General features: G+C 61.2%; 1 protein-coding gene across 3 annotated transcripts; it reads right to left on the bottom strand.

Annotated features, from left to right (window-relative positions):
- Nucleotides 1–6,368: 6,368 nt before the first annotated feature.
- Nucleotides 6,369–20,533, bottom strand: GRK6 (G protein-coupled receptor kinase 6; the record flags this gene model as incomplete). Of its 3 annotated transcripts, none has more annotated exons than XM_080353024.1 (16): nucleotides 6,369–6,419; nucleotides 7,958–8,092; nucleotides 8,253–8,390; nucleotides 8,643–8,780; nucleotides 9,058–9,266; nucleotides 9,358–9,447; nucleotides 9,575–9,612; nucleotides 10,390–10,580; nucleotides 11,251–11,391; nucleotides 12,002–12,065; nucleotides 12,376–12,468; nucleotides 13,720–13,820; nucleotides 14,073–14,150; nucleotides 14,459–14,579; nucleotides 17,145–17,250; nucleotides 20,482–20,533. In XM_080353024.1, 16 exons carry the CDS (start codon nucleotides 20,531–20,533, stop codon nucleotides 6,369–6,371), a joined length of 1,746 nt encoding a protein of 581 aa, XP_080209150.1. The 3 variants fall into 3 exon arrangements, with proteins under 3 accessions (XP_080209150.1, XP_080209151.1, XP_080209149.1); XM_080353025.1 differs by having other exon boundaries at nucleotides 14,459–14,571; nucleotides 17,155–17,250; XM_080353023.1 differs by lacking the exon at nucleotides 6,369–6,419 and adding an exon at nucleotides 7,339–7,437 and having other exon boundaries at nucleotides 14,459–14,571; nucleotides 17,155–17,250.
- Between the last annotated feature and the right edge of the window lie 1,922 nt (nucleotides 20,534–22,455).

Here is a 22,455-nt window from a genome sequence, read left to right as displayed (position 1 = left end):
CTTGGCTGCCGGCCCTGCGGGGAGGCCCCTGCCTCTCCCTGCCCTCGGGGTGGGGGACGGGATGCTCAGGGCGGCGGCAGGGCCAGGGCGGGAGCCGATGCTGTCAGGGCTGCCGAGGGCATCTCCTCAGGCCGTACCCGGCGGCGTCTCCTCCAGCCCGCGGGCGCCTGCCGTCAGGGGTCCATCCTCGCCATGGAGCCGGGGGGGCTGGAGCGGGTGGGTCAGGCCTGGGTGCGCTGGGTGGGTGGTGGGGCAGGGGGCTGGCAGGGCGGGCGACGGGGGAATGGGGCCGGCAGGGTCCTGCTGCCCATCGCTGGGAGGGGGCCCTGCAACGAGACAGACCCGAGCGTGAGCGCCATGGGGACCCGGCCGCCTGTTCCCATGGTGACTCGCTCCACATGCGCAGCGGCGCCCGCAGCCGGCGTGGAGCTGTGTCCAGCCCCACGCGAGCCCCAGCTGTCGCCCCCACAGCTGCAAACCTGCACACCCCCCCGGCACCCTGCCATGGTGCTGCCGGGTACCTCAGGCTGGGGGACACATGCTGTGGGCCCTCAGCATCAATGCCCTCAAGGTCACGGGGCATCCACTGGCATCTCATCCTATCCACCCTGAATCAGCTGCAGAGCTCAGGCACCCCAGCTCCTGTGCTGCCCAAAGTGGGGTGCCCTGGGGATGGCTGCCTGCGGCACGTGGTGCTTGTGGGAGCACATGCACTGTGGCTGTCACTGGCCTTGCGGTCACCAAGGAGGGTCAGGGGATGGTGGCAACTGACACAACGATGCAGGAGAGGGGTGGTTGGTGCCAATGGGAACTGTCACCTCTGCCAGGTCCCTGCCTTTAGGCAGGCTGACAGCTCAGTCACATCGAGCTGAGCACTGAACAGGGACAGCTTGTGCTGATGGGGGCTGTGCACATCAGGGAGCGGGGAGCAGCACCCATGGGTGATCGCAGGCAGGCACGTAAGCACCCATCAGGATGATTATTATCGTGGTGTGGAAGAGAACGGGCATGCCATCAGGGAGCGGGATGAGCGCTGGAGCAGTGGCGGCTGAGGGCTGGGTGACCACAGAGGTGCCACCGCTCCAACGTGCCTCCGCTGGGCAAAGGGTGAAGGGGCATGGGGTCCCTGGCCGCCCTGTGGGGCAGGGCCACGCAGCCAGCGAGGGAACCACGGCGGGGTCACCGTGTGCCAAGGGGTCTGGTGGGGCAGCGGGGCCAGAGGGCCAAGCCCAGCCGGAAGGAAGGAGGGATGGGGAAGGAAGGCGCCAGGGAGCCCTGGCCACACTCTGGCGGGCAGCTGTGGGCAGCACAGGCTGCTCCATCACGCAGACAAAAGCGGAGGCAGAGGCAGCGTCGGGATGTGGGTCTTTGGGCAGGGGGTGCCCCAATCCTTCACCGCTGCCCAGCTAAGGCTAGTTTGGTGGGGCCACAGCTCGCCGGCCACGGCTGCAACAGGCTCCCCGCCGGCAGCCTGGGTATCCCCAGGGGGACACGGTGCGGGAAGGGCCGTGGGTCGAGCACCGGAGTAACGGCCGGGGGGACACCGAGAACAGGGGCAGGGCGGGCTGGTGGTGCCGGGGGACCGGGGGCCTTTGCAGCTGGGGCGTGCGGGGGGAGCGGGGCTGCCGGAGCCGGGGACGTGCGGGCTGGGGGAGGCGCGGGGCCGAGCTGGGAGACACCCACGCCGGGCGGGGAGCGGATCGGCCGCTCGGCTGGGAGCAGCCTCGGAGCCGGGCCCTGCCGGTATCCCCGGGCCGCCCCGCTGCCCCCAGCCGGGCCCCGCTGCCCGCGCCGCATCCCCGCTCGGTGCCTCCGGCGGGAGGGGGACACCGCGGCGGGGACCTCCCCGCTCCCGGTGCCGGGCGCGGCTGCCCCCTCCTCCTCCTCCTCCTCCTCTTCTTCCCACCTCGAGTCGCGCGCCCGCCGGGGACAGACCGGAGGCACGCGCCCCGGTACGCGCCGCGCGCCTCCGCCCCGGCCCCCGCTTCCCGGTGGCGGCGGCCCCACGCGCCCCCGCCCCGCTGCCCCCGCTCCGCGCAACAGGCGGAGGCGCCGCGCCCGCTCCCTCCGCGGCTCCCGTTACCGGCGGCGGCGGCGCACGTGGCTCAGGCGGCGGGCGGCGGCTCCATAGGGCGGCGGCGGCGAGAAGCGGGGGGGAAGGGGGCCCGGTGCGCGGCGCCGCCGCCGCCTCCCGGCGCTGCCTTTGTCTCCGGTGAGCGCTCCCGCGCCGCCGCCGCGCACCGCCCCGCCCGGACTCCCGCCCCGCCGCTCCGCCCCGCCCTCGGCTCGGGGAGGGACCCGGGGCCGGCGGGCCCCCACACCCCCCTCCCCGGCACCCGCCGCCGAGCGGGGGCTACCGGCAGGGCCCCGCACGGGGCTAGGGGAACGGGCATGGCCAAGGGAATTCCCCCTCCCCGGGGAACGGCCGCGGGATGCCGGTGGCGTGATGGCCGTGGCATCCCCGGGAGTGGCGGCGGGAGCCCCACGGGGTGGGGGCTGGGGATGCCCGGGGTCCGGGGCCCTGCGATACCCCATGGGACAATGCCATGGGGTCCCCCATTCGGTGGCCATACACTTGCCGGGGGGTCGCTGTAGGGCGCCGGGGGGTGCCAGCCACCCCCTGCCCCTGATGCCAGCCACAGTGTCCTCAGGGGGTGACGGCCATGTGCTCCCCCAGGGTGATGACCTGAATGGCCCCTGCCACAGCCCTAGCCCAATGGGACACCGCAGTGAGACACGCGGCGGTGCCGGGTTGGGGTTCCAGCCTGGCCCCGAGGACAGCAGGGGTCAGAGGTGGCACTAGGTGACACAGCAGGCTGCCCTTGGGCCACCCCACTCCGGGGCTGCTCTTGCCCTGGTGCAGATCCCTCGCTGGCCTGGCCCAAGCGCTTCCCCCTCTGCACTAGGGCTCCCCCAGCCATTTGCTGTTTGAGATGGCATCAGCTCTTCTCTGCTGTGCCTGGTGGTCACGGTCCCCATGGGAGACCCCCCCGGGAGCCTTGGGACTGTGCCCAGCTCAGAGGCAAGAGCACCCGCTGTCCTTTCACTGCCCTGCTCTGTGCCAGGCCTGGAGGCCGGGGGGGTGACGGGGTGCGGGTGGCTGGCCAGGGTGACCCATGCCGTCCATGACCCCGCTGCCGCTTCCTCCCCGTGGGCAGGGCGGCGGGCGCCCACTGCAGCCGCACACACAGCGCATTGTTCTGCCGGAGCCCGGCCGGAAGGATTTCCTCCGTCCTGGCCAGGGGACCACCCAGGGATGCTGGGCACCAGCAACTTGCTCATGCCACGGCCGGGCAGAGCGGCTCTGGCAGCTGGCCGAGCCCTGTCACCTCGCTCAGCGCAGGGCCGTGGCGGCCACGTCTCCCCCGGCCACCTCCTTGGCTCTGGCCCCAACTCACCTTGCTGGAACTCGTCTCCTATGACCGGACCTCACAGTGTGGCCGCGGCAGCCCGATGGTGCCGGCTCGATGGTTGCGGGGGTGCCCAAGCCGCACCCAAGGCGGGCAGGGGTCTGCGGCCATGCAGGGGAGTTTGGGTGCTCCCTCGGGGCATGGGTGGCACAGAGGTGGTGGGCATGGCGAGGACCACGGGCATCGTCAGGCCAGGGCGAGGACGAGCAGGGGGAGCCAGGCCTCCGGCCCCACCAGCACCGGGGGCCGGGAGCTGCCTTCCCCTTCCCCACAGCAGCGGGGGGAGGCAGGCGGGGGAGCGGTCCCCGAGCCACATGGTGGGCTGGAGGAGGAGCCGTTGCCCAGGCAACAGCTAAGAGCATCCTTCACCCTTGAAAATCGTGTGCCCGTGCTGCCTCCACAGCCCCACGGCTCGGGGCAGGGCCCAGGACCCCCCAGCACCCCCAGTGCCCTCCTGGAGTTGCCCAGGCCCTGTTGTGTCCACATAACCCAGATCCTGTGGCTCCAGCTGTGCACCAGCACCCTGTGCCCAGACCCTGCTCCCCCACAGCAGGGACAGGGATGGGGAAGACGCACCCCACAAAAGCCAGGGCTGGGACACCACTGGGCAGGGGGGGAGCTGGGGGCTGGCAAAGCCCCTTCCACACCACACGCATGGCTTGGCCACAGGCTGCCCACAGAGCCACGCTGACCGTGTGACAGACACCACTGACTTGTTGGTGACCCCAGGACCTCTGTGCCAAGGTGCCACAGCCCAGGCAGTGCTGGGAGGGTGACACGAGCACCCCTGGCCGGTGCGGTGGGAGCAGCAATCCCCGGGCGGTCCCCATCCCCCCGCCCTGCCTGTCTTCCTTCCACGGCTGCTGAAAATTCCTGGATTTTACCCCAAGATGCCCCCTCCGAGTGTGAGAACTCCTCCTCGCCTGCTCCCATAGCAACTGTTCCCTAGCTACCCAGCCACACTTGCTATTCTCATCCCTGTGCAGCTGTGTGCGGCCCCCCCAGCACTGCGCATGAGGCTGCCGACGCTGCTGCCGGCCCTGGACCCCAACCCCCCTCCCATCAGCCCTGAGCACGCTGCTCCCCCTTGGTGACTGTCCTGACCCTAACCCTGCTCACACTGCGTCCCCAAGTCAAGGGGCTGTCCCCTGGGCTAAGGGGGCAGCGCTCAGTGCCAGCACAAGGCTCACCTCTGCACAGCTCTTCCCCAAAGATGTGATTCATGGTGCCTGGAGGGCAGCAGGACTCTTCCCCCAGCCCCACACACTCGTGACACCCCAGAAGGGCAGATGGGAGTGGGGGAACATGCCCCAAAGGGGATCGCAGCAGACTTGAGCATCCCAACAGCACGAAGCCTTGTGCCTGTCATGCCCCTGCAGCGACTTAAACCAGCAGAAGCCACCAAGGGCCACCCGCAGTCCCTGGGGCTCAGCACCAGCAGAGCCACAGCAGTCCAGAAACAGGGTCCCTGCTTCTCCCCTCCTTACAGCCCCCAACCCTGGACAGCCTGGAGCAGGCTCCCCCGGCGCTGCAGCAATGCAAGGCACGGCGAATCATACACTTAACAAGAGGTTAAAAATTTAAATACTCTCCAACTTTAGTGCAAGGCAAGCGAATGATACCACAGGTCCAAGTAGGTGCTCAGCCCCCCTGGGGTACTGGCTCAGAATGAGCACGAGGCAGCAGCACGCACACATGCAGGGACACACGCGTGTGCATACATACACACAGGAGACGAGTTATTGCTCGGGACACAGCTGGGACGGGTGTGCACAAGAAGGGACAGGACAAGCAGGACAGAGAGGGGGGCTGAGCCCCACGCTGCTCCCCAGGAACACACAGGGTTCCAGCCCCTCCACTCCCGCCCTTGGGCACAGGAGCACCTGCGGGGACACAGGCTGAGCTGGTGTGGACAGGACAGCCCCAGCCTCGCTCACGCTTGGGTCACAGCTCACAGCATGACCCTGGAATCCCTTTACCATGGCTTTGCTCCCCAAGAGCAAAGCTCCTTGTGACAACAAGCTAAGCCTGGGGACCGCAGCATCCCCAGATGGCTGGTCCAGAGCCGGTGGGATGGTGCTGGGGCCATCCCGTGCCACGCCGGGGATCAGACTGAACCTTTGGACCCAGCAGGTGCCATGGGCAGCCTGCCGGGGGGCCGGAGAGGGGGCCGGGACCAGCTCCCCAGAGCTGGCAGCATGTGCGAGACGAGGCAGGAGGAAGCAGGCGCCGGCAGACGGGGAAGCGGGGATGAGGCAGTGACGCTCTGCTGCCAGGATGCAATGGTAGACGCTTTGGCACAGCGGTTTCCTGTGCCTCAGGGCTGAGCAATGGACTCCGCTGGAGCCAGGGTCGCCTCAGCACGGCCAGAAAGGTCCAGGAAAGATGCTTTAGATACCTCAAGGCACAGAGGCCTCTGCCCAGGACTCCCTGGTACAAAGCTGGGACCGTCACTCCCCCCATAGGAGGACATTTGTGCCTGTGACAGGGTGGGGGCAGTGCAGGCCCCCACCTATAGATTAAAAACCAACATATGATATGTACAGACCAACATATATAAATATACACCAACCCTGCAGTGCCACTTCGGCACTGTGGAATGTGTCAGCAGAGCTGCTCCAGCCTGGCCTCGGCCCACGCTGGCACAATCGCTCCCCCTCTCCCCGGGCCCGAGAGAGGAGCGGCAGCCGATGAGACAATCCCAAGCGGCAGATTCGGAAGGGTCCAGGTCTGTCCTGGGGACGAGGGCTTGCCCGCGGCCAGAGACACCTCGGCCCGAGCTGTGTGCTGCTGCCAGCCCTGGAGCCGTCCTCACAGTCTTCAAATACAGATGAGTAAAGCTGTAAACAAATCCACCTTGCGGAGCCGCTGCTACTTTTGTCCTTCAGGCTGGGCTGTTGTTCTGCTGGGCACCCGGAGAGGCAAAAGGGTCCCAGAGGCTGGAGAACAAGCTGTGCTCTACAGCCGGGTGGGCTCTTCGTCACTGTCGCTGCAGTTTCCACAACAGTCCTGAAGTCAGAAGGGCAAGGAGAGGGAGGAGGGAGAGAGGAGCACAGCAAGCAGAAGGTGAGCACGGTCACAAAACTCAGCCTGCAGCTGCTCTCTGGCACGGAAGGGCCAGGCACCCCTTGGCCTGCGCATGAAGAGCTACATGGAGGCAAAGGGCTGTAGGGGACCCCCAGCTTGCAGAGGAACAATCAAACTGCATTTGGGGGTTTGGCTCTTGGCAGACAGACTGGTGAGCACACAGCTGACTGGCTCAGAAGCTGGGAAGGTGGGCTCCATGGACTACAGGCACTCAGCTCAGTGTCAGCACAGGCCATCTGCTCCACTTGGGGCTCAGCCGGCTGCAGAAGCAGCTGAAGCCCTTTTTGCTGGACTGGGAGGGAGTCTGAGCACGGGGCAATGCCAAACCCTTCATGGTTTCTCAACCCTTCTGTGTGTCCTGGACACATGAAGAGAGGAACGAAGGGAACTTCCCACAGCCCCCTGGGAGCGGAGCTCCCAGCTGCAGCAGTGCAGGGGCAGCTTTGGCTCAAGCTGAGGACAAGGCCTCCCCCAGGAAGGCAGTAAGAGCAGGGAAGCGGGATTAGTGGCTCAGGGAGCAGTTAGAACAACAAGCAGCTTGTGCTCTGCTGGGGGAAGGGGTCAGACACTGAAGGACAACACTCCTCTTTCCCAGATCTTGCCATGTCCACGAGCCACCGGGTATTTCCCTGAGCAGAGCAGCCAGGAGAGACTGCTCACCTCTGGAAAGAGAAAACACGTGGCAAATCACAGCTCAACTCCTGCCACAGGCAGCTGCCCGTTCTCTGGCAGGTCCTGCCTGCCTCGGGAAGGGCTGGGAATCCCAGCCCAGAGCTGGCCCTGACTCGGGCAGCCCACTGAACAGTGACACACAACTCAGAGCTCGTGGTGGAAGCCGGAGTCAGCACCGGGCAGCTGAGAGCGGGTCCAGAGCCAACCACACTTGAGTCCCGCAGCTGCCAGCAGCTGTTGGGAGGCAGCAGCCCAGACTTTGCCAGTCCTGGAAAGAAGGCAAAGACTGTTCTGGGCAGAGGAGACAGAAAGGCAGGCAAGCCCAGAGCAGCTGCAAAACGTTTCCGTTCTCCTCATCCCTCGAAAGCACTGCTCTCTCTGCCTGCTCAAGGTCTGTCAAAAATGCTCTGGGGAACTCAGGAGTCCCCACAGCCCATCCCAAGAGCCAGGTCTTCTTCAGGGATGGTATTATTCATGGAGGAAAGGAGCAGACTTGCTACTTCAGTGCCTTCAACAACACCCCTCTGCCTGTGTGATCGCAGCACATTTAGCTAGGACACTCCATCCCAGCCCCCTCGACTCCCCCAGCACAGGGAACACCAGCCAGGAGAGGGCTGGCTCCCCACAGCCTTGCTTGGGTCCCCCTGAGAGCCCTGGGGTCCTGTGGCCCAGCACAGGAGGAGACTCTGCCTGCTGCCCCCTCGTGCCCGCCCCCCTGCCAGATTTGCCTGCTACAGGCAGGAGCAGGCTGACTGCTGCTAGAGGACTTGCTGGGCAAACACTCTTACCTGTCTGCTGAATAAGCGCTGGAGTAACCCTTTTTTGGGCTGTGGAGAAGGCTGCCCTTTCCAGTCCAGGTCTGGGGGCACTGTGCCATCTGTGCTAAAGACATTCAACTCCTTAAAACACTCCGTCTCGATCATCTGGAAGAGGGTAAAGATGGTTGCAGCGACTGCCACACAAAGCCCGTCACAGAGAGCTCAGCAGAGTGCAAGAGCAGCAGGGACAGCATGAACCCTGCGGGACACTGCACTCGGCCACGGTGGGCAAAAGCAGGAGCAAAGACCTGTCCTGTAAACCTACCTCGTTCTGCCAAGGAATGGGCACGCTTCCCGTAGCAAACTTCTGGTAGAAGTCATTGTCCGTGGGCTCCAGCTCCACTCCTTTCACTGTGGAGAACTGCTCAATGTCCAGAACATCCTTGCAGTAGATGGCCTGGGGCTAAACAGCACAAAGATTGCTCTAACGCCAGGCTCCATGACGATGCCACCGCCTCAAACAACTGTGGCTCGTGGCCAAGCTCAGGCCCCTTCTGCCTGCAGCCCAGAGCTTGCATGAGCCCCATTCTGCCAGGCTCCCAAAATGAGAGGGAAGGGGACGGGTGCCATCTCGTCAGGTGAGCCACTCCAGGGTTTGTGCTTCCCTTGACAACACCATTGGCTAAAGGGGCCAGGACACGGAACAGTCACTTACATCTGGCTTGAAGGGGGGGTCCAGCATGCCTGCTTCCAGCCTCCTGAAGTTGAGGTGCTTGAAGAGAGGGTGCTCCTTTACTTCCTTGGCCCCAGCTCCTCGGCACCCCAGGCGCTCCAGAGGGTCTTTGCACAGGAGCTGCAAACACAAAGGAAATCAGTGTCCCGGGTGGAGGGCACTTTGGGCAGGGGCAGCCCTGAGGTCACCCAGGCTCCTGCAGCGCCTCTATGGACAGCAGGGCCTGCCGGGCAGCTGGGGGGAGCGAGGAATTAAGGCACTCTCGACCCTCCCGCGCTGCCTTATCAGCGACAAGGGACCCCAGCTGCCATCAGCACCTCCGCAGGGAGCAGCTTCGACGTTCTCCTGCTATGTGCAAAGAGGTGGTGGGAGCAAAGGGACAGGGACACAATCATACCATGGTGCAGAGGGAACGGGCGCAGGGCGAGAACTTCTCCGAGTACTCCTCCTGCACTTCCTTCACCAGCCGCTCCACCTCCTCCCGCTTGATCTTCTTCTTGCGCTGCTGGAAGGGGGACTGTCCCTCGATCATCTCGTACACCAGGCAGCCCAAAGCCCACCAGTCCGGGCTGAACGTGTAGCGCTCATTCTTCACCACCTCCGGAGCTACATAGGAGCAGGGGTGAGGGATGTGTGAGGGCAGGGAGAGAGTGGGAGCAGTCAGAGACCAGTTTTTGATTAAATCAGGGCCACTTACCCATGTAGCCAACTGTCCCCACCCGGCCCTTGATCGTCTGGCCCTCTGGCACGTGTACAGCCAGCCCCAGGTCTGAGATACGGATGTGGCCTGCAAAGGAGGGGGTGAGTTAGCACAACAAGGTCAAGGGACATTTGAAGCTGTTAAGAACACAGAGTAACCTGTTTCAAGCACAAGAAGAGAGAAGGACCCAGGGCTCCTCTTGACCTGCACTCACCGTGGTCATCCAGCAATATGTTCTCTGGCTTCAGGTCCCTAGGAAGGAAGAGACTTGATTAGCAAGAAGCCAACTGTCAAAGCAAAGGACATGAGGAACAGTGACATCTCAAGAAGTCACAGATCAGCAGCAGAGGGATGAAATGCCCCTGCCTCTCGCACACAGATAATCTTCCCCTCACCCCTGCCCTGCAAGCTGTCCCCTCCCAGGCAGAGGCCAGGCACCACAACCTTCCACAACCTTCACCTCTCCGTGAGGAAGCAGTGGACGTGTGCCTGATTCCCTCCTTGCAGGTGCAGAACTCACTACAGGACAAGACATGCAAAAGAGAAGGAGCAGAGGCTTCTTCTGCTTGTCCTGTCCCAGGGCAGGGCACAGGGTATGACTAGAAGGAACCTTCTGCTCCATGTTCAGCCATATTATCCCTAACACGGCATCACACAACCCACTGAGTACAGTCATACAATTAGCTTGTTCTCCTCCTGCCCAGCTCTCAGTCTGGAGGGTTTTGGGCAGCGTATCCTCCTTTGTTCTAGTGTCAACACTGCCCAGCAAGTTAAGCACCCAAGCGCCTGCACCGAGGTGTTCCCGGCACAATCACATCCTGTTCTTGGTGATGCAGTGTGAGGAAGCCAAGCTAAGCTTTCCCATGCTTTCTGTTCCTGATCTCCACTCACCCAGCTCTGTGCTGCTTTCAAGCCTGAGCTTGTTTTCTTGAGCAGACAGACCCGGCTGGGCTAATAAGAGCAGCAGGAACCCTCTTGCATCTGCAGCCTGTACAAGGTCTCCCAGTAGGGACACCAGGCAGTGCGTACCTGTACACTATTCTCTCCTGGTGCAAGTCCTCCAGGCCACAGCAGATCTCAGCAGCGTAGAAAGCTGCCCGGGGCTCCTCAAAGCCAGCTTCTCCCATGTGGTAGATATGGAACTTGAGGTCCCCTCCATTCATGAGGGTCAGCACTAGGCAGAGAGCATCTTTAGTTTCATATGCATAGGCTAAGCTCACCTGCAATTCAGGGCAGAAAGGCTGTTAGAAGACACAGCTGGAAGAGGGTGGTGCCCGCACTCCGACGGGCACTTTGTCACCCAAGCAGCCGCTCAAGGGCAGCAGGACTGGCCCTTTGCCAGCAGAGGAGGAACTGTGCAAACCCAGGGAGGATGTGGGAGTGCCCAGCAGCCCCAGCGCACCCCCGGCTTTCCTCAGACACTATTTCCCTGAGCCAGCACTGCTCCTCGCCAGGGCAAGCAGCACCCACCAGCAACCCCCGGGGCAGTTTCTGATGAACCCTCCACAAAGGGAGGTTTCAGGCTGTCCGCACGGCAGTGCAGGCAGGGAGCTCCCCACCACGCAGCTCAGGGCTAGACTTCTGCCCATTTGGCTTCCTGGAGACAGTTCTTGCTGCTCTCTTCTGCCCCAGAGGTAACAAGGTGCCTGTGAGACCAGATGGGTGTTTGGGCCTGACTTTGGGGTACATTTACAGCATTTCGTGGAGGCAGGAGGAGGTCCTGCCAGAGCCCGGCCTTGCAGGAGATTTGCAGCCACCAGGATCCTACAACATGGGCAGGACCTGCTTCCTCCTCTCCCCGCGGGGTGAGGAGCACAGAGGTGTTGGGCTGTCTGGTTGGAGGAAGTATCAACCATCACAGCAAAGTGAGAGCAACTCCTATGTACTTACTACAAACCTACTGTTCACTTTTTCCAGGATCTGTTTCTCATTCAGGGCCATAGCCTCTCCCTTCCGCTTTTTGATCCGTTTTTTCTCCAGCTTCTTGCAGGCGTACATCTTCCCCGTGGCACGCACTTGGCAGGCACAAACCTGGAACAGGGGGACAAGGCTCAGCACCCTCCTGCTACCACTTCCGGGGGAGGTCTAGGTTCTGCTCTCAGAAAGAGGTACAAGAAAGCAGACGTCTCTGTCCCCACCTCACTCTGAGGTTAGCGAGAAGCCTCTCGTCAAAGCAAGGACACAGAGAAGAGCGACATCTCCAGATGTCACAGACAAGCAGCAGAGGGCTGCGATGTCCCTGCCACCTGTAGCAGCACCATGGCTGGTGCCTGGGAAGACAGAAGAGCCACTCCAGCAACAGAAGGAAGCCTGACAGTGACAGTTTTCAGAGCAGTTTCCCCTGCCAAGACACCAGCAGCAGACCTGACTCTGCCCAGGCAGCGGCACACACCACTGGACACGTTACCTGCGCTGTGCGATACCTCCTGCAGCTCCAGCGCCTGGCAGGAGGGGAGCTCCTGCCCCTCAAAAGGGAACTGGGAGCTCATGCAATGCCCACAGCACAGCAGCGCCCAGTGCAGCCCCCCCCAGCCAGCAGCACCTGCTCGTGCTGCCCTGATGGCCAACCCAGGTCTGCATCTGCCAGCGGGCAATGGTGGCTGCTGGGTACCCGAATGCAGAGGAAATGCTAGTCACTCACCTCCCCAAAACCGCCCTTGCCCAGCACACGGTACTGGCGGAAAGTGTTTTTGGTCACTGGCTGCCTGTGAGGCAAAGGAAACGGGAGTGAGATGGGAGAGAGCAGGGCCTGAAGCCCAAACCACCCCTGTGTCCTGGCCTGCAAGACTGCAGCTTGTCCCAAAACCCCTGCTCAAGCAGACCTTGCTGCCATGTGAGGCAAGCAAGGCTGGGGCTGCTGATGGTGCCAAGGAAGGACCTTGAAGGAGAACAAGAGCAGACAGAGGCCAGGCTCTTGGCTCTTGCCATGGCCCAGCACGGGAAGGAGCCCGAGGAACCCTCAGGCAGCCCACGCGAACGGGGTGCAGGTCTCCCAGCGATGCCAGGGAGCGTTACCGTTCCAGCCATTTCCACTGCAGGAAGCGGTTGAAGTACAAGCTGTCGAGGTAGTCAGCAAAGGGAGCCACACTCAGGTAGTCATGGATAAGCCTAGGAGAGAGCAGAGCCAGCGAGGGTCCTGAGAGCTGATCACAGCTGTGGAAAAAGCCAGAGGTCCAAGGAAAGAGGAGGTGAGCAGCCCCGAGAGCCCGTTTACTTTGCTGTTCCCTCACCCAGCCTGGTGCTGAATTACCCACGTAGCCCTGGCCCAGAAAGCTCCCCCTCCAGGCTAAGCCTGATGCAAAAGGAAGGTGCATTGGAGGCACCGCTGTGACGAACACAGCACCCTGAGACTGGGCCGGCACTGCTAATTGTGGCCTCTCAACACCAGCCTGGGCTGTGGGACAAAAGGGGACGACGGGACTCTTTGCAATTGCCCCTCTGCTCACAGGGCAAATGCGCACACAAGGCTGTAATCAGCTGCTGAAAGCTGCTCGGAATGTTCAGCACCAGGCGCTGAGTTGTTCACTCTCAGGTGAATATCCAGTACAAAAGACCACAGGGATCCTGCTCAAGAGAGCTAACTGCCTTGGAGAGCAGTGCCAGGGCTGCCCAGCAGAGTATGGAGCCTTAGACACAGCGACTACACTGGAGACATGCATCAAGGAGAAGGGGATGGGCTCTTCCCTTTCCAAAGCTTGCCAAGAGCAGGCAGGGCCCAGCCCGGAGGCTCCGCATTCAGACAGCAACACCAGCTACCACACACAGAGCCAACGCTCCTCAGAAGGCTGCAGCGAACCCATTGCCACAGCCCTGCACTCGATTAAGCAACGTGCTCCAGCTTCTGTTCAGGGAGGGGTGGAGGCCGTAAGCCCCGTTTACCTAACGGCTTCCGCTTCCACCCGGAGCCAGGATCTCTGCGCTTCTGCCGCCGGAACAGAAGTGATCTGCAGCAACAGGCAGCGTAACCCAACCGCAACGGCCACATCTGTGGCCAGCGGGAAAGCACAGCTGGCACCAGGTCTGCAGCTGTCGGCTCTGCTCTACGGGTGCCAACAGATCCTGGCACACGACTCGGAACAGCAGGGCCAGATGCTGAGGTTTGCTGGAACAGGGCCTTCCCACATGGCAGCCTCGGACCCACAGCAGACTGAGAGCAGTGACAGGGATTTCTGCAGCAGCCTGTGGCTCCCAGAGCCCATGGGAGCTCCTTGTGTTTGCTTTCCTGTAGCTGTGCTGCAAACTGTCAGCCCAAAACTCCCCAGACCTCAGCCCTAGCACCGGGGGATGAGGAGAGATGGCTGCAGTGTCTATTCCGTGCCGTGGTGCCACCTGAGGTCAGGCCCCAGCACTCCAACTTACTTAGTGGATTCCTTGAAGAGCTCCTTGGAAGGTTCCTGCTCCAGCTTCTCACAACAGGCATCTACCAGCTGCGAGGGGACTTCAGGCACATGGTCCTCACTCTGGGGACAAAGGGAGAGAGTCAGACACAGAGAGCAGAGCCCAAGGGTCCTGTCAGGGAGGAGGAGCCCACAGGTGCCCCTCTGCTTGAGGGCCAGTGGGAAAAGCAGCGATGGATGCTTATGAGGTGGCTCTGTACTCTGCTCTCACCATCCTGCCCGGCACGTTTGCTGTGGCAGGACATGGGTAATGACAGCTGTCAGCTTTCCAACTGCTCTGCTGCTGCAGGCAGCAAACACAACCCTCTTACTCACATGTGGCTTCAAGTACTTTTCAATCAGGTGCTGCCCGCATTCCTTCCGCTTCTCATCTGGAGCCACTTCGTACCCTGCCTGCACAGAGCAAACAGCGTGAGGAGCAGGAATCGAGCCCTGCAACCAGGCAGCAGCTGCAGAGCAGCAACACCCTCTGCCCAAGGCTTCCCTGGATTTCCTGGAAAACCAGATCTCCGGCAAACAGCTCCCTAAGCAACGGCCCAACCCTGTCTTAGAGAAACTGCAACTCCCCCATTTTTCCTTCAGTAAAATCCTATGTGCCCAGAAGTACCTGGTCACAGTCACTAAGGGCCAACCGGTCCATGCCCAGGGCGCTGAGAACATCCTCACCTCCCCCAGTGAAGCCCAACGGGTTCTGTTCTTACCACGGCATCCAGGAACTTGATGCAGCGTGACAGCTCAGGTCGTGTCTCGCAGAACTGCCGAAAGAGCATGTGCCCGATGGGCTGCTTCTCGCACAGGCTGTGGTAGTCCCGCTCTGCAAAGGTAGAGAAGATCCCTCACTGCTGCAGCCCTGGCCCGCGTCTCCCACCAGCACGAGACCCCCAGGAGAGGGAGATGCACCCAACGGGGACAAGAGGCATGACCGCACTTTTACATTCCACTGTGCAAGATCCTCTTCCTTGGAAGAGGTTTGAGCTGCTGTTCTGTACAGCCTGTCTCTCTTGTTTTTAGCAGGGACCTTGGTATCTCCTGCTTGCCTGGAGGCTCTCTTCTCAACCTCTCCCCGCAGAGACCGACTGGCTGCTCCAGACACACAACTTTCCTTGGAACAAGAGGAACACACTGAGCTCATTTTCAGGCAGATCTTCCAGGCCAATAGTTGTTCTTATGACTCTTACAAACCACTCGTATTCCCAAAGGCCCTGCTAGAAGCAGCAGCATCAAAATGAGAAGCAGCTTTTCCAGAGATGCCTGTTAACGCTGCTCACAGCAATGAGACCCTCCACTCCATGGCACAGCCATTTGCTTGTACACCAGCTCCAACTGCCCTCCGGAGCTTGGCTTCCCGGCCAATTCCTTCTACCCTCTCTGAAGTCTGGCAGCCCAGGGACAAACCCCTTTGACTACCCAGAGCACTTCCAGTCCTTTGCTTTCTTCCTTCCCTTCCACTCACAAGATGTTGTCTGATCACGAGCCAGAACAGAACTGTGTCACAGCTATTGCCACCAAGGGCTGCTGTGGTGCAGATGTGCAGTCATCCGCCCGCGCGCAGGGGATGCTCCAGCGCTCCTGGGGCTGGGCACTGCCGGCTTCCCCCCATCGCGCAGCAGTTTCTCCCGAGGAAGCTGCGGCTTCCTGAGGGTGCACGAGAGCGCGGAGGCCGCGGAGCTGTGGCGGGGGAGGAGGCGGCCTCGCCAGCTCTGCTGCACGGGCCGGTTTCCTTGTGTCTGCAGGGGAAGGAGTTCCCTTCAGCTGGGAGGACCAGAGTTTGCTGAGGTGAGATCAGAAGCTTTTGGCCGCCCTCGCCGCTGCCCAGGCCCACACGAGGGTGTTCCCCGCGGTCAGGGCACACAAAGCTTAATTCTGCAGTGGGCAACCAGCCCACCATGGCCGCAGGCCTGCCAAGCCTCTGGAAATGCCTTTCTAGCAGGCTGAGAGGGGAAAATGAAACCACTCCAGCCAAAGAGTGACCCGAGTGTGAGGAATGGGGCCACCTTTACCGTGGAGAAGCTACGTGAGGCTGCTGTCACCTGGGCCAGCACCTCGTGAGAGATGGGGACATGGGCAGTGCCAGCCAGCTGCTGGGAGGGACCTGCCTCCCAAAGCGTCAAACATCACTGTCCTGCACAGTGGGACAGCAGAGACAGACAGACCACAGCCACCGGCAGAGGGGCAGCACAACAACGATGAAATTCAGTGCTGGAAAACATGCCATGACCCCCACAGGACGGGCGGCCGTGGGCAGAGGATGGACACCAGCCGAGGGAAATCTCTGCTGGGGGCACACAAGTCTGAGAGGCAGAGAGAGGCCAAGATGGGAGCTCCAAGGAAAGCCCAGAGCTGTGTTCAGCCCTGAGAACTTGCTCCAGAAAAGCAGTTTGTAGCAAAACCAAGGCAAGAGTCTCCATCTGACCACACTCAGCTGCAAAACCGGCCCCGAGAAGCGGTGCGTGGTGCGCACAGCAGCAAGGTGGTGGTGCACAGTGAGCACCAGGATGTTGTGAGCTTGCAGGTTAACATGTAGATGAAGGAGATTGAGTTATTCCAAGTGCTACAGTCCCCTCTGCCTTCAAATGGAATCACTTCTCTCCTTGAGGCTGCCAGGACCTGGAAAACCTGGGCAGGGCAGAACTGGGGACTAGAGCTGCAGAAACTTCCCAAACCCACTCAGCCCAGTGACACCTGCTCTGAAACAAGGCCAGTGCTGCTGCAGTCTCCAGCTGGCAGCTGGATCCGGAGTGACAACTCAAACAAGCGCTCCCCTTCCCAAGAAGCAGAGCGTTCCCACCCTCCGTGCCCCAAAACAATTTCACACGATCTCAGGGCCCAGCCTGCTGCACAAACAACATTCAAACCATGACGAATACAAAGTGCAGTATTGAAAAGACAGGCCAAGCCCTGCCCAGCTGTACCTCATCCATAGCACACAGCAAGAACCCAGTTTTGCCCGAGTAAAGCTGCTGTATTAGTCTTAGAAGCTGAGGTTTGCAAAGGAGGGCTGAATCCCAGGCCGGGAGCCCAGAGGACATTAGCAGGCCCTTTACTTATGCAAAGGCACCCCAGAGTGATGCTCCAGAGCTCCGCGACACCAAGCAGACCTGTGTGCACAGAGAAGGTGGCATTATCTCTAGTGAAGCTCTTCACAGTCTAGAAAGTGTGCGGATACATCAACAGGGATTATCTGGTGAGCATCACGCAGCTGTGACTTACCCACCTATTGTTTCTTCTCTACACCCTGAGCTCTGAGTGATCCTGTCCAGGTTTTGGCTGACACGCTCCCCATTATAGGTCCCTGACCCCCATGGATTCAACCTCCTTCAGGTGTGCCCGGCTTTAGGGGGGCACAACACCCACCCACCACCCCGCTCCGGAGCTCCTGCCCGCCACCGCGTCTCACCGAGGGTTTGGCGAAGATCCTCGCAGAGGCTGATGTGGGGGAACTGCAGCATCTGGCGCCATTTCTTACTCTTGCCTTTCCGGTTTCCGCCACCACCTGCAGGGCACACAAAATCGGTACCACGAGTTATGAAGCAAGGCCGTCTGGTTGTAGCCTCACCTTGCCAGGAGCCGAGAGAGGAGACACCCTCTGTCCATTTACATGTGCAAGCCCGGGCAATGAGAACAAGACCGAAGTGGCACCGCCATTTCCCGGCTGGTGGAACAAAAGCTTTGGAGTCTCTGACTGTCAAAGGAAGCGGATGGACCAAACCGCTCTGGCTGCTGAATAAAGTCCCAACCTAGAACATGAAGACCTTTCACCTGGACATCTCAGGTTGTATATAAGATGGGAGAATCAGGGCAGGAGAGCCTAAATCCACAGGTTACTCTGCTTGCACATGTTTTTGGCTGCCAGGCCTGTCCTCAGGACCTCTGCATAACTAATCAACCCTCCAGGCCAAGCCTTGCTGGTGTGAAGCTCTTCCTGCTGTAGTAATGATGTTCATGCCACCTACTCATTCCAGACTGATTGCTTACTCCAGGGAGGGGCTCTCGGAGAGAGGACACGAGCTGGGAGACAGGGCTCTTATCCTGCTCCACAGACAACTCACTGCATCGCCCGGGGCTTCTCACTTCAGTTTCCCATCTGTGAAGTGGGGACACTCCCACCCTTCTCCAGAGATAAGCCAGCCTCAGAAAAGCAAGATCCAAGAACCAGATAGCATTCCAGCTTCAGTCGCTGGAGTAAATGCCCAGTGCTGTAGGACAGGGTGGGAAAGCTTCTAGATAGACCAAAAAATTTACATCATAGCAGGCACTAAGTACTGAAATACTGACTGCTGGGATCAGCCGCCCTCCAGGGATTGCCTTCCCCCACCCTGCACACACCTCCCTTTGGAAACACATTAAACCATCCTGTTGAGTTGGGCCAAAGGCTTTCTGAAGCCAGGGGGGGTTGAACATCATTTATCAGCTCTTGAGAAACACTTTCATAACACTTTCCTCCAGTGCAGATGCAATTCAGCCCCCTAATCCCAGACACAGTCTCTGGGCACACTGCTCCTGGTTGTGCAGGAGGCCTTGGTTGGACAGACAGGTGGGACGGGGCCACCGCAGCCGCCTGTCACAGGGCCAGCCCAGGTCTCAGCCCCTGGCGTGCTGTGGGTCGCTGTGCTCTGTCTGTGCTCCGTCTGCCCCGCAGCAGCAGCAGCTGGGCCGCACGATTGTACAAACGCAGGAAGGAAGTGACTCAAGGTTAAGCAGAGCTGGAAGAAACCAGCAGCACAGACACCTTGTCAGCCTCAGCTTGTGGCAACCAAGCGGACGGGGACAACAAAGTGAGGGCATGGGAGGACGTGCCACCCTCACCCCCCGGAGCGCTCAGTGAAAGGCAGTTGTGCCCCACAGCACCCGGAGGACAAGGCCCAGCCGCTTGCGTTTCCTCAAGTTGTTTGCTTTGAAAGGTGGCTCCAGCGCCATCACGCAGGGTTCTCCCCCGCCCTCGCGGTGCCGCAGCAAACGGCCCGGCAGTGAACTCGTCTCCTGCATGCCAACCTCCCACCATCGTTCAGAGACGGGGAAAGGTGTGGGCCACCTCCATCCAGAGCTCATCACAGGGGAGCTTCAGGGCTTGGTGACACCACTAAGCTGGCCTGTTGTCCCTCTGTCAGAGGCCAGCAGGGAAGGGGGATGATGGGGGAAGGATCCTTCACCTTCCCTGGGCTAAACCCTCCAGGGAGAGTTTGAAGGAAACACAGAGCGTGGTGACCTATAGCAGCAGCTGATGGTGGCTGTCAGCAGTCCCCAAGGGTGATCCCATCCCCGCAGCAGGAGGCTCCCAAAAAAGGCTGGGCTGGAACAAAGCACCTGGTGCTGCCAGACCTGACCAGCAAAATGGCTCTGTTCTGTCACACTGGCTGCCAGAGCTTGCCCCAGTGGCCACCACGGCCAGGAGCCCTGCAGCACAGGTGTGCCAGCGGATTGTACTTGCCCATGCCCAAACTGCCCACCACCTGCCGAGGAGGAGCACGGGGAAGCAGCACAGCAGCCTCCGATACCTCGCTCTGCCTTGGCCACCAAACTGCTCTCCCAACAGCACCACAGGCTCCTGGTCCCTCGGTCTATGGGACACATGGCCTTGTAGCTTCAAGTCCCAAACACCACTCTTTGGTTTTGCCTGGATTTGGTGTTGAACCAAACCTTGCCATTACGAACCATAGCGTCATGGTCCACCACGGTCACTGTGCCTGAAGTATCAACACTAAGCTTGATTTTCAGGCAGCTCAGAAATGTTTCTGTCTGTGTAAATTTAATTTTGTTGCTCTTTGCTCCCACAAATCTAATCTCTAAAGCTCTTTAACTAGATTTCTGTGGACCCTGAGGCTCCAAAATGACTTGGTCTGGCCAGCTGAACGCCGTGGGCCAGGAGAGACTGTACTGCCCTGCCACTTTACATGATCTAATGAACTCCCTGATGCCTGGCTGAATCAGATCTTCTCTGCAAAGGACCAGGTTCCTGCGTGACAGATTTCCCAGCACGGCTCCTCTGTGCTTCTGCACAGCCCCACTGCTGCCTGCATCCCCGTGGAATCCAGCCATGACCCGGCAAGCAGCAGCAGGTTTGTGGCCCCGCAGCAAAGCCCCTGGTGCTGAGCTGACCAGGGACCGTGGCTGGCGTGAAGGTGGAGGAGAAGTGGTCACCGCCGCAGTTTTGGACCAGCCCTTGTGTGGGAAGGAGCGGTTTATCAGCCTAAAATCAGGTTTTTTGTCCCAAGGCACCCAGAGCTGGTTTGTCCCCGCGCCAGAGGAGCAGGAGCAGCCGCTGGAAGGGGCCGGGCTGGGGGTGGGGGCAGGCGGGGCCGCAGCGCTGAGCCCGCGGAGAGGCGGCCCCGGGGGAGCACAGCCCCCCAGAGCACACACAGCACGGGGCGCTGAGCAGCCCCGCCTGCCCGGAGCAGCGCCGGGACTTCGTTTAGCGCTCCGAGGCGGCCCGTGTGTCCAACCGCCGCCGTCACCTCCCGTTCCCCGCAGCGCCGCGGGCAGCGGAGGCCGCGACCCCTCGGGAGGGAGAGCCCGGGGCTGAGCCCCGGGGTCAGACACCGCCGGAGCCCGCAGGCCGGGGGAGCGGACGCCGCTCTAGGAAGCGGCCCGGCGGGCTCACGGCTCAGGCCACCGGCCAGCCGGCACCTCCGGGGCGCTGGGCTCGCTCGGCGGCCGGGCTGCCCCAGCGCCGCCTCGGGCCTGCTGCTTCCACGCCCCCCCCCCCAGCCCCGGCGCCACCGCTCACCTTCGCGGGCCTTGAGGAGGACGGTGTTGGCGACGATGTTCTCCAGCTCCATGGGCCCGGGCGGCGCCGCCGGCTCCGCGCCGCTCCCCTCCACTCGGCCCGCGCCCCACCGCCGCGCCGCGCCCCGCCCACCCGCGCGCAGCCCGCCAATGCCTGCCCATGCTCCTCCCGCGCCGCGTTCTCATTGGTCCAGCCCCCCAGGAAGCCTCGCCTCCTCCGGCGAGTCGATGCGCTCCCGTTGGCTCCGCGGCGGGCGGGTGTGTGGGAGGGCGGGGCGGGGAGAGAGAAATGCGCGTCATTCGGCGGCCATTGGCGAAGCCCTACCGGGAAGAGGGAGCGGGTGCTTATTGGAGGACGAGATGTCACTCAGGGAGCGCAGCCGCCGCTCCGGGAATCGATTGGACGAGAGCCAACGGCGCCCACCTCAGCGAGAGGCCCTCCTTCCGCGGCATCTGATTGGGTGTGGAGCTGCCACTCCGCTGCTGACTGGGTTGTGATAGGGGTGTTTGGTAGGGGGTGGGGCCGAGCGATTGTTTATAAAGGAGAGCGGGCGGGGGGTGCTCCATAGAGTGGGAGGGTTGAGTGGCTGCGGGTGTTTCTTGTCGCTGGGGGTTGGGTAGGGAGCTGAGCGCCTCTTCGGGGTGTCCTGAGCTCCTCTGAAAATCAGTTACATGTTTTGAGGGCCCCCTCTCTTTACAGCCCGGCCCTGTGTGTGTGTTGGCACCAATAAAGGTCTCCCAGTGTCCCTGTGCCTGGTGCTGGTCAGTCCCTGTGTTGCAGGGCAGGTGATGCAAGCTCTGGTGCTGCACCTGGTCACTGCTGCTGTGGACGTTTGGGGGTTCCTCGTTGTGATTCAGCCTCATCCCTTGGCTTCGGGGGGTACTGTGCTGCCAGCCGCGTCCTGCTGGGACTGACCCCAGTGGCTGCTCGTTTGCCATTTCAAAGTTTGAGCTCCTTTTGCTGCTCCTGCAAGCTTCTTCCTTCCATTGCTTTGCTCTAAAAGCCCCTTTTCCCCTGGTACTTCAGTTGGCAGCAGCTTTACCCCATCCGAAGACAAGCCGTGGCATGGGGACCTCTCCCTGCCTGCTCCCCAGCAAAGAAGTCATTGACTTCTCCACAGAGCTGTCCTCCTCAAGCACCCCTTGGTGGTCCCTCAGCCCTGCAGATGACCTGCCCGGCTCCCCGCTTCTCCTGAGTGTAAAACTGCTCTTTAACCCGCTTACCCCTTAGCCAGTTGTGCCTGCCCTGCTTTCTGCTCCTTCTGGCTTCCTGAAGCAGATGTCACCTCTGCCTTCTGACAGCTCCTGTCTCTCGCTCCAGCCCATGAGTGATGCCCTCTGCCTCCGCTTGGGTGTGAGGCTGGTGGTGGCCAGGGCACGGAGGGGCATGTGGCGGTGGACAAGTCCCTCCACTGACCTCTGTTGATGTCAACCTGCTGGTGGGGACCAGCCTGGGCCCCTGAGGGCTGCTTGGCCAGGCCATGCTGGTGAGTAGGAGGGAAGAGGTTCATGTCCTCAGGCTGTAGCAAAGCCGATAATAGCACAAATTATTCCAAATGCTCATTGCCCGTGCAGTCGGTACTGACTGATCTGCCATGCCCTGGAGATGAGGTGTTGCATCTTCTGGTGATGAACCCACAACGATAATGAGGAGGAGGATGAGTTGCCTCAGAGATGATCTCCCGTGTCACTCTGCCATGAGGGATGAGCTCACACTGTGAGCTTTCTTCTTTTAGAGCCGCTTTCCTTTGAAAGGTGGCACTTGCTTATTTTGAGCTTCAAAGGCGATGACTTTGTCTCCATGCATTTCCTTGCTTAACCCTTAGGTTGCCAGTTTTGGTTTGCTCCCAGATGATGTTTTCCAGCACCGTTCCCACCACCGACAAATGCCATCAGCCATAAGGTGCTGCCGGAGCAGCCCGAGCATCCAGAGGGGTCCTGGTGTTCCCAGCAGAGCTGCTGGCAGCCCAGGTGG

This window comes from Nesoenas mayeri (assembly GCF_963082525.1).
Source record: "Nesoenas mayeri genome assembly, chromosome: 14".
Taxonomy (NCBI): Eukaryota; Metazoa; Chordata; class Aves; order Columbiformes; family Columbidae; genus Nesoenas; species Nesoenas mayeri.
Note: the sequence above shows the minus strand (reverse complement) of the source record. Positions and strands in the feature narration are given on the sequence as shown.